The following is a 15,830-nucleotide window of genomic DNA, read 5'->3' as shown; positions in this document are numbered from 1 at the left end:
AAAACCAGATGAGAATCCCTGGGACATCTCCAGCCTTCTTTGTAACAATCAATACTGGTCTTCTAAGCCAAAATATAATTTCCTAACCCTAACCAAGTTTTTGTAACTTAACCTAACTAGATCATGAGCACAGCATTGTCATAACATCAAATTCAAAATTTAACCTAAATCAATACAAATGTACATTCCTAACATTTATTCTGGCAATTGGGTTGCACAAAGACATGGATTGTGCAGTATGGTAGGCCAGCTTTTTTTGCAGGGATTAAGCCATTTCAATGCCAGGGCTCGCTTCCACCAAACACCCCCACAACATTATTTCGCAAGAGCACCAAGACGATTGTGATTGGTTTGAAGAAATACACGCAAGCCAGCACAAATTCCCATATACCAGAATAATAATGGGTTCAGTCGGACCTTGCTCCAGTGCCGGCGCAGCGCTTAAACGCAGCGTAGGGACGTGCATCTCTAGCGTTTTATTGTAATTAAAACAAAAACCACTTGGTGTCATTGTACAGCTAGATATCAACAAGATACAGTATATTAACGCGCTACTTAAGATCTTAATTTACTGTAAAAGGGAATTCAGGGTGAAAACAAAACTCACAGGATGACCATCTTTGGTCCAGGTGATTGTTGGAGAGGGGATCCCGAAGGCGTCGCAGCCCAGAGTGAGAGGCTGCTTCAATGTGACAGTAAGGTTCAGAGGCTGGCCGTCATCTTGGATCTCTGGGGGAACTGTAGAGGTGTAGAAGAAAGAAGTGAAGCTTTGTGTTTTAAATATGTTTCAGTTCAGTTTAAGGTTTTTGTTAAAAGCAAGAAAAACCGGTGTTACTGAATCCTCACCATTTACTTTCAGCCTCGTCTTCCTCTCCACAGAGCCTGCCTCATTGGTTGCCACACACTTGAAGTCCCCGCTGTGGCTGGCAGACGCTGTGCTAATTACGAGAGCTCCGTCCCTCGCCACAGAAAACTCTGATTGTTCGGGGTGTATCTCTAGGCCATTCTTGAACCAGCGTACCTTGGGACGAGGTGAACCTGCAGGTGGGGGAAAAAGAGAAGGAATATAAACTGAGCTTTATTGATCACATCTGACAAAGAAAAGTTACTTCCATCTCTCTGCCTCTCCACTGGAGAATGTAATGGGCATGCAGCCCAGACTCGAACAAGCAGGCCCTACATTTATCTGTTGGACAGCAGAACAGCAGGGGAGACCATGCCAAAATTGTAAGAGTCCTTGTAGCCTGTGAGCTCAACATTTCAAGGTCAGAGTCGCATAAAAAAGTACGACTCAGCATGCTGGAGAGATGGACGACTGAAAACACTAGCATCGAGATTTATTGCCAAACACTGAGGTGAGCGTCTTGAGCAGTAAGAATAGGAGTGGTTGAACAATCAGTTCAAGGTGGCTGAAACAGATGTGTTTTGTGGATAACTGGGTGGAGAAGAGCTTGAAATGGTCTAGAGGAGAAAGGTAGAATGGGGGTTAAGGTGAGGGATTTTGTCCCTAGAACAAGGACAGGCCAGGAGAGCTGCAGTGAACAACCAGAGCAGTGGAGAGATCCAATTGCCGTGGCTCTGTCTATTTACAGAGGTGTTACATATATAAACACCACATACGAGGGAGAGAAATCAAACACAGCACAGCCTTCCTCAATCTCAAAAGTACTGACCACAGGAGGCACTAGCAAAGGTGATGTTGCCTTCCGTTGCCTGTCGGTACACATGTTTACAGTTAGGGAGCTCTGGGGCAAATTAATTATCTCATTGAACAGGAAATGCATACAGATGTTCTATTTTAGATGTTAACAGATCTCATTAGTCGACTTTGAATTTATTTTCTCGGGCTGACGGAGATTATCTCTTCCATGTGTTTCCAAAATAATTACCTCTATCAAATGCAATGTGCTTGTTGGCGAATTAATAGTATCCTTCTGGCAGAGACTGCTCTTTATCTTCCCTATACAAATAGATCTCTAGAGAACAATGAGTGGACCATTGTTTCCTGCCGCCGGCTGCCTCTCAGGGGTGTCAAGAGCATCAAGTATTTGTGTGTGAGCCCTCTGAGGCCGGGTACGGTCTGCCTGCCTGCCTGCCAGTATGGATGGAAGGAGGGCTAGTGTGGCTTCATCTTCCTCTTCCTGTGCTTCACCGTGCACCTCAGACATCTCTGTCCTTCATCTGCCAGCAGCAGCCTGTAATTAGGATTCCTCTCCCAGCAGGCCCCGACGCAGAGGAAAGCAGATGTGGCTCACTGAGGCAGCAGGCAGACTTATGTTCCAGCTGTTGCTCCACATTAGACACAGTCCTCACCTTCTCTCACCGAGCTGGTTACCATGGCAGTGCTCCACACAAACAGTACCTGTTTCCGCGAGCTGTCAGAGGTATCTATCAGTGTATCTGCAGACATACGCAGACACTCACTGTGTTTTGCTCTCCACATCCCTCCAGGATGCTCCCTTGTTCGCACAGAGATATTAAAATATATAGACAACAGCATGTCTCTGGGTGCTGTGATAAAAAGAAGCTGTGCCTTTTAAGATGGCAAGGCCCTTTTTTAAAAGTTTGACAACAGAAAGTCTACAGTGGCAATGAAACATTCCTTTGATGGTGCACGACGACATGTATCTGTCCTACATTTAAGAAGGAATATTCTTTTGTGTCATGAAAACGAGCTAAGAAAGACCGATTCATTTTATGCACCGAAAATGTAGTCGCACCCTGTAAGTTGTGTCTCTTCTAAATGCCCGACCTTTGACTGCCCTGTTCTTTTTTTCAGACCGTCTCAGGCTGACTCATCAATGAATAATGTCCTACCTTTTGCAGGACAAGGGATGGTGACCTTGCTGCTTGCTACTTTCTCCATTATGGCATCTCCAGGTTCTGCAAAGGATGGGGCCTCTGTGAGGACAGGAACAAAATGTTAACCATGGTTCACAGTGACCCAAGGGCAGTTGATACAGTGTTAAATGTAAAACATGATGAGTGTTAGTCAGTGTTATCTACTCTGTAAAATGTATTAATAACTAAACCCAATAAATGAGAGGAAGCCTTCAGGGTATCTGAAGAACTCTTATACATGTAAGACTTAAGCCATGGGTACTCAACTCTGATGGCAAGAGAACATCAACAGCCAGGCACCTTATTGGTAGCTATATTAAATCAAGTAGTCTCATTAAAATAAAATCTCCTTTTTAAATGAGACCTGAATTAAAGCCGCTGTTTTAACTGCTCAGAGCCAGCCAGCTCTAAAGGAGAAAGTCAGGTGCAGAGCCAGACCTTCTGGAGGAATAAACACTTGCATGCCCACAAAGCAGATTCTGTTCTGATCTGAAGCCTTTCACCAATGGTTGGAAAGCTCACAGATACATTTTAACTTTTGGGATTGAAAAGTAAAATTATCTTCACTCCTGTTTATCAACCGGACTGCAGCAGTGATCCGTGGAGGTGCCCTCCATTGTCGGGTGTTTATGTTTTGTATTGTTGACTGCTGACTGGAGCTGGAGGGGATATGTACTTTACTTCCTGAACATATCGTTACCCAGAGGAAAGGGAGTCCTGGAGAGATCTGAGTTCAATGAGAGGTTGAGCTGAACCACTTTCGGCCTGTGACGTCGCTTCCAAGCTAACAGCTCACATACAATAATCTGTTCAAAGACGAGGGGAAATTTTTGCGCTTTCTTTATTTTACGTCTGGTTCTTCGACTTCCTTCCTAACTCTGTGATTTCATAGTTAAAATGGCAGACAACCAAATGAAATGCACTGTTACCTTTAGTAAACTTTGGTATTAAGGGGTTTTGTATTATAACGGTTAAGGGGTAATGTAAGCAAACAACTCAACAAAATATTGTACTTTTTCACATTTATAGGTATTGGGAAGGTGACGAAGATGAGAAGGAGCCTAGCTTGGAGTGGGAGTAGGGGAATGTCAATAAATCATTTGCAAAAATGTGGCTGCTGAAGTACTGATTCGGAACCAAAATGATATTAATGTATAATGTATATAGTAAAGGACCAACAACAGACTCCTGAGGCACCCTATTACTGGTGGCAAGAAGGCTTGATTCAGCAGAATTTGCCACATTGTCCTCACATCTTAACATACACAAATCAACAGAGGCTTCAAGAGCCAATGTAGTCCGTTAGAAGTGCTTGTTAGATGGCCAAATAATTCTGGACACCCCCTCCGCCCAACCTTTCCGGAGTTGGATTAAAGGGACGTGGCCTGCCTGTGTAAATTTTGATATCGCAAGTAGGAGGAAATGGTTCTTTTCTACACTCCAGGCATGATTCAAAATATATCTGTATACAGTATAGCAGAGTTTTATTTATTTCTGCTTATTCACACATTGAACAAGCAGGGATTAAAGAAGTGAACCGCAGATATTCACCAAGAATTTCCAGCTTGATCTCCAAGGTCTTCTGTCCGGCACTGTTCTTAGCCACACACTGATAGGTGCCCTGGTCATCGAGGCTGGCCCTCTCAATCCTGAGGGGTGTAGTGTTCTTGGTTCCAACAGGAAGTCCATTGTGAAACCAACTGACCTCAGGGCTTGGTTCTCCTTGGACCACACATGGGAGAGTCACTGTTTGGCCAATCAGGGCTTTCAAGAGGGAAGGTGCAGGCTGAATTCTGGGTTTAGCTGAGGACAAAAACACATTTCTTTTAAAATGCACATTTCACAACATCTGTTACTCACCTATTTATTTACATATCTTAAATATTTTACACATGTTAGAAGTGATGTTTTATGTTTCTAAGAAGTTCTTCTTCCTCGGGAGACTCCACAGACTTACCTTGAATGTGCAAATTGTAGCTCAGGGACACGTTGCCCGCTGGGTTCTCTGCAGTGCAGGTGTACATTTTACTATCAATCAGGCGCACATCAGTGATCCTCAGAGAGCCTGAAGGCAAAACAGTGAACCTGGGGTGTGGTGAGGGGTCAAAGGCAAAGAGATGGAGAAAAGAAAACACTTCATGAGTCACCTAAGATCTACAGCCACTGTGTTTTAGGAAAAGATGTTTTCCTGTCAAAGCTACTGTATATTTACCTCATACGTCCTCTTTATATTGTGGAGAATGGGTACATCTATCATCTAGTGACCCTTACACTACTGTTTTTTTTGTCACTAACGTATATCTAGATATCAACCTCTATTATTGTGTTTCTGTGAGGACCAATTTCAAGATGCTTGTGTAACTATTTTTAGCAGAAGCTGAGTTGATGAAAGCAGTTCCTGTAAACAGCTTCAGACAGTGAATTCCCAGGACAGCTAATGCCGGAGACTCATTGATGAAGTGGTTCATTAGTGTGTAAAATAATCAGATAATTTGTACAAATTTTGAGCAAAAAGACTGGGGCATAATGCTTATCCATTGTATGCTCCAAATAAGTAACAAAGTATGAGAGGAAGTGACAGCAACACAGAGTTGAAATACATTGTAGAGCTGCTGATAGCATCTTTGCATTTGTGCTGTTTGGTTGCCATAAAGAATTGATCTGTGATGGATGGAAGAAAAGCACAAAGTGGAAACTGGACCTTAGCCAGGCACTAGTAATCTCCCTAGTGAGTTCTTACTCTCACAATTACCATTGTACAGGGTAATTACAGTGTAAATGGGTAGCCGGAGTTTGACCTGATGACATCAGCATTGGAAAGGTCTCAGGCTCACAAAAAATCCATGCATTTCTTCCTGTTGGGAACAGTAAAATGTGCAGCAACTGTTGTGTCCTTACCACTAAGGGGTCAGGAAAACAGATCATTTGAAAATCAAACTGATAATGGTGCTAAAAGGAAGGTCCCACGGGTCTTCATTATCAATATGCTTTTGAGAACAACCATGTGGAAAGCAGCATTTATGCTAAACAAACCATTGCTTTTATGTATACAAACAAGCGGAGAGATGGAGACGATCACCTACACTAACCTTCCCCCAAAAAACATGATTTGTAGCAAAAACAAGCAGCAGTTAAATGTAGGTTAAAAGTACTTAAATGTAGGTCACAGACTTTAAGGGGGTGTGAGGTAACCTGACCTGCACAAGAAGCTATCCAGCTGTATAAATGCATAATATGCACCAGTGTAAACACACCTCCATGATTTATCTTTGATAAGAGTGTCTGCTTAGCAACTGAATTATAACAATAACACGATCATGTAAGTGGGTACTGAAGCACAAAGAGCTCTCTATATCAGTGGCACATATGGTGTAACGTTGCTCCCCCACCTCCTCAAACAGCCTGAGGATAGGCAGCAACATCGAACATTGGAACCAAATGACTGCCTCTGCAGCGCTCAATCTGTGCTCAGACCGCTGCAATCCGGCGATGCGACAGTAAAGACGTGAACCACCCCTTTATCCATCACTCCCCACACTGGTGTCAGGTCATCTGTGTACACAGACTGACACAAAGACTAACTGGGACAAATTGGCCTCATCAGGATTAGAGTTAGCATGAGCCTATTACATGGCTATGGCAGAAATTTTACCACCCACTGATTTAAGTTATCTCAACAATCAGCACCCTCTGGTCATTTCCTTTGACCCACAGAGTGTGGCTGGAGAGCATGATTCCCCCTCCTTCACAGCATGCTTGTTTCCGCAGGCCCTGCATATGCAAAGCGCTGGCTGATGTGGGGGTTGTTTCGCGGAGATGTGTTATTCTCATCAGACAGGGCTAGTAAAGAGTCAGCATGTTGTTTTACTGCTGAAGCACCCCAGGGAATCCAAACATCAGGCAGACAGGGCTTGTATCTCTTCCTCTGTCAGTTCGTTTTCCTCCCCTCTTCCTGGCACCCCCCACTCCGCCCCCACCTTTTCCTTCTTCCTGGCCCCACACAAGTCATACTGTATCTGAGTCACCGCAGCTTTCAACCCACTCCCCCCATTCTTCTATCTGCCCAAAACCATTCGGTCTGGTGTCTGGCCGCGAGAAGCTGTCTGTCATCTATGCAGTCTGTGTCCCAAGTCAGCCAGCCTGTCTGCACCCAGAGTGACCACACATGAAAGCCAACGTCAGCGAACCATGTGGGACCAGATGTTCTTCTTCAGTTAGCCAAAGTGAAGCCTCCACACAGCCCTCTGGCAGACTGCTGTTGCCGCTGCCTAGCTGCCCTTCAAAAGGCATCACTAAATGAACCCCGAACATGTGCAGCAGCTTTGAACAGCCGCCAGCTAAAGTCCTGTAAAAGCTGAGTCAGATGTTAGCAAAGTCAGAGGGTAAGGTATGGTGAGAACCTTTCGTTCCATGATGTTTAACTAATTTTATTGCATCATTACCAGAGTGAGGTAAGACTTCCTCTTACCCAGCTGTGACGGGGGGGATGGGATGTCCATTTCTGCTCCATGTGACGAGTGGAGAGGGACTCCCCTCAGCCTCACATGGGAGAACAACCTCTGCTCCAACCTCGGCAGCCATCTTCACTGTGTTGTCATGGCCACTCACACCCATTATTTTCGGCATGACTGGAGAAGATGAAGAGAGGAAAAGTGAGAATACCATGTAGACTATGTTCAACTCCAAACAGGAAGTCATACTGTCAAACATACAGTGTGTAGACAGAGGTCGGCCTTTGTTAAAATCAAACATTGCCATGTTTGGGTGACTGCGGCGAAACATTTATTTGCTCACTGTTGACGCTGAGCTGGACCTCTCGGCTGGCGTAGCCCACAGGACTGGTGGCAGTGCAGATGTAGATGCCTGCATCCTCAGTGGTAGGGTGGGGGATGTGGAGGTATCCATCAGGCTCAGACTGAAGAGAGGAGTGGTCCCTGGGCAGTGGCTGCCTCCCCTGGAGGAAGTGCAGGCATGAGACCATCCAGAATCTACTGCAGATAAAAGCTGTTTGCACAACAGTGCTGGGACACTAAGCTTAGTGTTTACAGTCCAACCTTTGATGTCTAATGTAATTAGCTAGCAACCCCCCTCCCAGCTCACTCTCTATCCCCAATGCATGCACACAAGAATGCCGCCTGCTGCACACGCACTTGCTTTGAACATGAAATTGCTTTTACAGATTCACTTTCATCTGGCAAGAAAATAAATTCACTTGACTCGAGAGTACTTTTCGGGCAAGGGCGAGGAAGAAAAATCTGGCTCAGTTCAACAATACGTAGGGAACAAGTGCAAGTTGATCTCACTCAATAATGCTGACTATGTAATGGTGAATGGTGGGGATGGGAGGATATAAGACTCTGTTGTGGATCGGGATGAAAACACACTGAAGATGGTGGTGGTCCATCATCGGAATCGCCCTATATGGATTTTCTGATTTCTTTTGAATTGTAACAAAGGGAACCCTGCATCTTTCCAGTCATTCAATGTTTACTCTCCCAAAAATAAGCCAGGTCAGATGTGTGTATATACTGTGGATTCCAAACTACAAAACAATTTCCACAGGGGGACCCTATGATCTATGACCATATTTAAGATTGTTTGAGCCTTTTTCACAAAAAGCATGCTCACTACAAAGAGACATTTTTCCTATCTGTGACACAAACTTGACAACCTTCTCGATTTTGCTGTGAAACTCACATTTTTAATTGCCCTCTCCCAGTTTCCTCCTGGGGTCACAACACTCCTGTTTTTCTCCCAACAAATTTCACACCATTTTTTCTCCCGCTTTTAGTTCTCACAACTTGTTTCTGGCGCTATACAGCATGTAGTGTAGGGTACTGTATCGCCTTGTCCTCCCAGTGAGTGACAGAGAAATGGAGAGGAGAATGAAATACTGAAATGTCAGATGACCTGGGAAAAAGAAATGCCTGTTTATTATGGGAAGTTTTAATGGAAAGGGGCTTGCATTCTAAAAGATCTTCCCCATCTACTTTCAGTTGATCGCAGGGGTCACGCTGACTTCAATCACCATTGAGGGCTTATGAGCACAACGGCATGCACAGACTCTCTAAGGGGGAAGCGCAAAAACAGAATGAAAACTGATGATATATTATATAATAGAGAGATTGACAGAGATTAACACAAGTTCACACCAATTTAAAGTCACGAGAAATCAGGAAACAAAGTCTGTGAAACTCGGCCTCCTGCTTTGGTTTTCAAAATCCTCCCTATTTTTTATGAACTGAATGCTGTGATGTAACAGCAATATTCTTATATATCTTAGCATAATGTAAGAAAACATATATGTTCTTGGTGATTTTTGGTAAGTTTTAAGAGAATTGTTCATAATAATGGATAATAACCTAATTACTTATTAATAACCTAACTACTTTGGCCAGGATAATCATGACAAGAAATGTTCATATTGTCCACAATGTGTTCAATCTTTGTTTCCTCATAAACGAGGTGACATCCCTGACTGCAGTGGAAGAATGCATTCCACACTATTATAATGTGGATACTGTCTAATGATCATGCTGGTTTCATGCCGGCTCAGCCTAGATGTAAATCACCTTTTTTTCTCACGAAATGATCCTTTTCTTCACAGGTGTTGTACTGAAAGGCACTGCAAGAAAGGCTTTAAATAGATTCCTAAGGTGTAACGACGATTTCTCGCTGCAATATGGTAAAGTTGCCATGGTTACATCTTTCCTGGCCAGGCTAATCAAATCAAATCAGATCAAACTGTTATTGTCGGCTGGTCTGCCAAATCAAGGAAAAAATAAAGGAGAATGAACAATAAAAATAATTGTAATAATTATAAGATGATGATGATGACTATTATTATCACTATAGTAATTCTAGTAGTAGTTACATTTATGATAATATTAATAATAGCCTACTGATTGACAAGTTTGGTTCAAACTTTGTGAGAAAAATCTAAATCTCATCACCATCGCTAGTCTGGAAATAGATCTTTTGTATGATTGTAAGCTGCTTCTATAGCTTTCACAGCCTTCACGACGATTAATTGTAAATGAATGAGTTTCAAGTACAATCCTCACTAGATAGTGTGGGAATAAGATGTAGCCAATTTGTCATGCCCTGGATGCATGATGGGTTTATGGGACGCAGCCAAAGCAGTCGCTAATGAGAGCAGATTTGGACTGTGAGTGTGACCTCCTACCTTGGACCAGACGACTTTTGGCTTGGGAACACCGCTGGCCTCGCATGATAGTGTGATGGCTACACCCTCGTTGGCTACGTAGTGGTACGGACCAGCGTTGATCTCAGGAGGCACTGTGGGAGAAGTAGGTCACAAAACACAGCTGTCTGACTGGCCGTAGAGAAGCGGGCCTACAGCATTATCACTGGCCTTAGTCAGCCAGCAGAATCAGCGCTCGAGGCATTTCTTCATTACAACCCGATGATGAACCGTAATCTGGCCTGTCTGTCATTACGTGCTTATGAACAAAATGGCCCTTTCATCAAAGCATGCAGTAAATGAACCCTCTCACTATGATGACAGCAGGTGGTCAAGTCACTGACATATTGTTGTTTTCCATTCTGAGTCAGCACATTGTTGACCTGACTGTCTAAACCATAAAATAGGGTTCAAACCTGCAGTGTCTCAACATCGAAACTTAAAGGACAACTCCACCAATTTAAGACGTTAAAGTGTTATTAAAGGTCTCAGGGGGTGGGGGGGGGTACTACTGCATATGTGGAAAAAGTAGTATAAAGCTCATTTTGGACAGTTTAGTAATGATCCAAGATACCATTTTTATTCCACACTTTCTTCCTCCAAACCTGGTGCCTAATTGTCCCACAATTCAATTTAGCCACTGAGCGCCATCAGTGGAGGCAGTCCATCAGATTACATGCAGCTTCCTGTGGAGCCACAAAAGGCTTTAACCTCCTTTTTTTCACATACGCAGTAATACTCCCGAAGACCTGATAACACACTTAAATGTCCACAATGAGTGAATTATCCTTTTAAAAAATAAAAACCATTTTCGGAAATTGACTTATTATCTTTCTTCCTGGGAGTTAAGTGATAAGATTGATACCTCTCGTGTTAGCTAAATATGAAGCTAGAACCAGAGATGGAGACAGTTTAGCTAAGCATAGAGAATGAAAGCAGGGCGGAACAACGAGACGAGTTTGGTTAGAAGCTGCTCACAATGAAGATGCTAAAAAGTTGTCGTTTTAGTTTAGCATGTTAGCATGCTAACATTGGCTAATTAGCACCAAACACAAGGTGCAGCTGAGTCTGATGGAAATGTCTTTAGATTTTGTGGTATTTGATTATAAACCAGATATTCAATATGTCACACCGCTAACAGGGCTAGAAACCATAGCAGTGCGTCTGCAGCTCAGAAATATACATATATATAATTTGTTTAAACTGTACACAATGTCATTACAGCAGTGTGGGGCTAATTTTATCGACTGGAACTACTTCTCGTCCAGGCTAGATGACTTTCTTGTGTATCTGCATGTTATATCAGAACAGAATCATGCTAGCCATTTCCCCCTGCTTCCAGTCTTTTTGCTAAGCTAAGCTAATTGTCTGCTGGCCCTAGCGTCACAGTTAGCGTACGTCAAGTACTGATTTTCTCTGAGCAAGAAGGCAATTATTCTATTATTCCTTTAACTCACTGTGGACCTCCAGGCTGACTGTGATGTTCATGGAGCCTGCTACATTCACCGCTGTGCAAACATAAGTCCCAGCATCCTCCGGGGTGGCTCTCTCAATGTACAAGCCGCCATCACTCCTCACGAACATCCTCCCAGTCAGCTGAACCTGTGCAGAAAAATAATGACTGCTGTCACACAGGAACATGGAGATCATCTGCTTAACATACCATATGTATTTGAAAGCTGAATACTAGTCAGTCTTACAGGTTTTCCATTTCGGGACCAGTGTCTCTCTGGAAGAGGTATTCCATCCAGCAGCATGCAGGGAATACTGAGGGACTGACCGATGCCAGTGGTGATGACTGGGGCACCTTGGGCCAAGAGAGGGGCCTCTGCAAGGAAAGGAAGTGTAAAGACATAAACACTTACTAAGTATTTTAAGGCCACAGTCAGCTTCATAGTTGCAGAGATTGTCTCTAAACCTTATGGTAGTGCAGATCGAGATAAGAGAGCTTAGACAAGCCTACCCAGTCCAGTGACACTAACTCTGGCCTCAGTTTTGATGGTTCCAAACTGGTTCTTGGCCTCGCAGATGTACAACCCTTCATCATCCAGCCAGACACCTGCGGTCAAACAGACAGGAAACCAGCCACTTAAACGGACAGTTCACACCAAAATCAAATGTACACATTTTGACATGACGTATATACCAAGAAGAAAAGGAAGGTTTACTTCAAGCATGGACGTGAGTGCTCGGGATATAAACATTAATGATGTCTTCCTCGACTGAGCTGTAACATTAGCTAGCTTAGTTACCTTATTTAGCTAGCTTCTTGTTCATAAGTAGATGCACACTTGACACTTCCCTCTTGCGCGGTGATACATTTGGCGGGTTAGGTGCAGTTTAGTATAGGGCATTGTCTATTAATCTGTCCTTTATGTCCTTGTTTAGCTGATTAGTTGTTTGGTCTATAAAATGTTAGAAAATGGTGAAGAATGTGTTTCCCTGAGCCTTAGATGACATCCTCAAATGTCTTGTTTTGTCCACAACCCAAAGATAATCAGTTTACTGTCATAAAAGCGTAAAGAAACCCCAAAATATATTCATATTCAAGAAGCTGGAATCAGATAATTTTGACTTTTATTGCTTAAAAAAAATACTCAAGACGATTAATCAAATGTCAATTCATTTAATGGCTGACAGCTTATCGATTAATTGTGCAGCTATAGTTCAGTGGAAAGAAAAAGGTTCCTACATGAAACTGCTCACAACAAGGTCTGTGGATTATCTAAAGTTACCTGGTCATGGTTTCTGGAAAGAGACATTGCTCGTGAGTTTTTTCTGGCACTTTGAGCGCCACAGAACCATTGCCATCTAGTACTACGATGTCTCCAAAACTCTGCAACTCAACCCAGAACAATTCGTATAGACACATAGCAGATAGGAGGAAAAGGATGTTGTTGGTTGGTGTTATTTATTTTTTTTTTTTTGGCAGGGGGGGGGGATGTCCACTTAAATCAACACCTTGCGAACCACATCTGACATAAGGAGTGTCCTGGAGTGTCCTTACACTTACTTACTACTCAATAACAAGTGGTAGTATTGGTTCGACTGCTGTAATTAAGAGATAAAAATAGAAAATAATAGGATTAATGGGTTTGGCTTAGGAGCCGGCCTGCAGACACACATGTCCCACTCGGCAAATTCTCTGGAGATCACATGTGAGAAGATCAACATATGATTCACTTCCAGTGTTTAGACAGTCAGACCAATGTTTAGATAGGAGATGACAGGACATTAAGCATTAAAGGAGCAGAAGGGCGAGGGATGGTGGAGTTTTTTTTGTGTGACGCAATACAAAAGGAGACGTTTTCTAAAACAATAGCAGGTAAAAAATAAAGCCATCTGCAACAGATTGAGATAATAAGGTCAGACAGCAGCCACAGCAGACCATGCAAATATGTCTGTTCCTGTCCAATATAATAGTACGCTCACTATAAACATTTAGTCTCAGGAAACAAAGGATCACCTTCAGTGGGCAAGATTAGTCATTTTGTAAGTAGAAAGGCCTCCAGAGTACACAATCTAAAATCTTCTGCTCTGATGAGAACATAGACAGACAAAGGCCACCACCAGCCGAATGATTATTAGCACCAAAGTCAAGTGAAGTCTTTGACAGAGCAGAAGAAGTGCTTTTAGCACGACCGATACATAATGTTGTGACAGTCATCTTGTTACTTAATAGAAGGTGATGAGATCCTGTGGCCCCCTTTCTAAAGAAAATGTTAGCTGACTTTAATATGAAACGCTGCACCTCTTCTAATAATAATCACTCAGAAAGTTTCGGTCATGTCATTGAGTGCAAGGCAACCACAAGGCTGTGTCAAGCTGCACTGCAGACCGAAGTTCTTTGCTGCTGTGATGGTGTTTCACTGATAACTCACTCTGGATTAGAAGATGTCCATCTTCCAGCTGCACTGTTCGACTGTGGCTGTCTGTCCTCGTAAGAATCTGTCCTGCCGTCCTGTCTGTGCCAGGTCACTGTCGGCTGCGGGGAACCCCGGGCAACGCAGTGGAGGGTGATATTCTCCCCAACGTTAGCTGTCATGTCAACCGGTGCCTCGGAGAACAATGGGCCCGCTGTGAGGAGAAGAGTGAATTTTCCTTTGTGTATATTTTGTGAGAAAAATAAGCTTCATGTGGAAAACTGGAGTGTGGGCTCACCTCCAACCTCCAGTCTGACGGTGCCAGCAGAGGTTCCAGCAGGGCTGCTGGCCACACAGGTGTACTGACCGGCGTCGACCTCCTGAACCCCCCGGATGTGAAGGGTCCCGCGGTTTACATCCTGCTCGACGAAAGGAGCGGAGCCCACCTCAAGCTCGCCTGGAAAAAAATGCGAAACAAAGAGCACTGGTCTCTAACTGGACATTTCCTCTGTCACTTTTATGTGAACCATTTTATGTATTTGACCTTAAAGGGACAATTCAGTCATTATCTACTCACCACCGTGTGGATGAAGAGTCAGGTGCAGTTTTGTAGTCCATAAAACATTTCTGGCACCTTACATTTGAAAAGATGAAGCCATGGTACTCTCAGATTTGCACTGTTTTATTTTTATTACTATTGCCGTTTATTTTTCTTATTCATCACATGTGCCTTGTAAAAGTGCTTTACTTTGTATATTTCGGTTGTATATATTTCTTTTTTACACTGTTGGCATTCTGTGGACAGCAAAGGAAGAATTTCATTGTACAGAGAAACATGTTAGCTCACTGTGCATATGTGTGCATAAAAACACTTTGAATCTTTGAATCAAACTTCAAACGCGTTTAGTCTAGTAGCTACAGTGAAGATGTCCTTTTTAAAAAGGGTGTTAACATCGTCTTTTCATGTCCATTTGGGATCTCGGGCCTCCGTAGACTCGGAATACAGCAATTGCACTTATTAAACTAGCAGATGTTTTCATTTTTCAGTAGTTTTAAAGTTTTAAAATATAACCGCTGACAAAAAAAACACTTCTGAATCAGTCTTGAGTGGGTTCACTAGCTCTACTGCACGTTGAGGTTACAAATAATGTATTTTAAAATCAAATTGTAATTTCAGGGATTCCAGAGTCATGGCGTACTTTGGATGAGCTGTATGGAGCCATTCTATGTTTCTTTCCTTTTGAAACAAATCCCCAGCTACTTCAGTCGCTCAGGAGAATGCTGTTTTGCTGTAAAGCTCCAGCAATGTTTTGCGGACTATATAACTTCACCCAACATTCCATCTTCATAGGGTTATGTTGATAATCACTCAATTTTCCTTTTTGGGGTGAATTTAGCCTTAAACTTACCTTTGAACCAGTGGACAAGAGGAGGTGGGGAGCCTGTGGCTTGACACTTCAGTGTCGCGTCACCGCCAACAGACACAAGTATGACCTGTTGTGTCACTGTTATTTTAGGCACCTCTGAAGGAAAGAAAAGGCATTTTCATTTTATAGCAATTCACTAGATTTGCATGTAGGCTACTATATCTGGAGATACCAGAAAAGTAAGGTTGGCTTAAACCAGCAAAGGCTGCGCAATAAACCTGCGGTAAACATAAAACCCTAAGCTTAGATTTTACACACACTCTGAGCCAACAGAGCTGGGAAAGATGCTCTGGGAGCAGGCAGAAAGTGGAGCTGAAAGGATGAGCTGATCCATCTCACACGGCTCTCTCGCTGCCTTGACAGATCAATGTTGTTAAAAATGACATTCAGAGACAAGTGTGTATAAAACCAGCATGCCCCAGGAAGAGGCTGCCACAGTCTATTAGTGCTGAGGTCTCTGTCAACCACCAACTGACATGCCATGACAGAAGCTTG

General features: G+C 43.1%; 1 protein-coding gene across 1 annotated transcript in view; it reads right to left on the bottom strand.

Moving 5' to 3' along the window:
* hmcn2 (hemicentin 2) overlaps positions 1–15,830 on the bottom strand; it is a 60,776-nt gene that overhangs the window by 30,519 nt on the left and 14,427 nt on the right. The window contains 15 exon segments of the mRNA XM_030417322.1: positions 608–738; positions 847–1,038; positions 2,818–2,901; positions 4,393–4,644; positions 4,799–4,926; positions 7,310–7,469; positions 7,636–7,795; positions 10,028–10,140; positions 11,503–11,647; positions 11,746–11,873; positions 12,009–12,104; positions 13,927–13,996; positions 13,998–14,122; positions 14,207–14,365; positions 15,318–15,431. Coding sequence (XP_030273182.1) covers positions 608–738; positions 847–1,038; positions 2,818–2,901; positions 4,393–4,644; positions 4,799–4,926; positions 7,310–7,469; positions 7,636–7,795; positions 10,028–10,140; positions 11,503–11,647; positions 11,746–11,873; positions 12,009–12,104; positions 13,927–13,996; positions 13,998–14,122; positions 14,207–14,365; positions 15,318–15,431 — 2,057 coding nt within the window.

Source organism: Sparus aurata, chromosome 5 (assembly GCF_900880675.1).
Source record: "Sparus aurata chromosome 5, fSpaAur1.1, whole genome shotgun sequence".
In the NCBI taxonomy this organism is placed as follows: Eukaryota; Metazoa; Chordata; class Actinopteri; order Spariformes; family Sparidae; genus Sparus; species Sparus aurata.
This window is presented reverse-complemented; position numbering and strand designations above follow the sequence as displayed.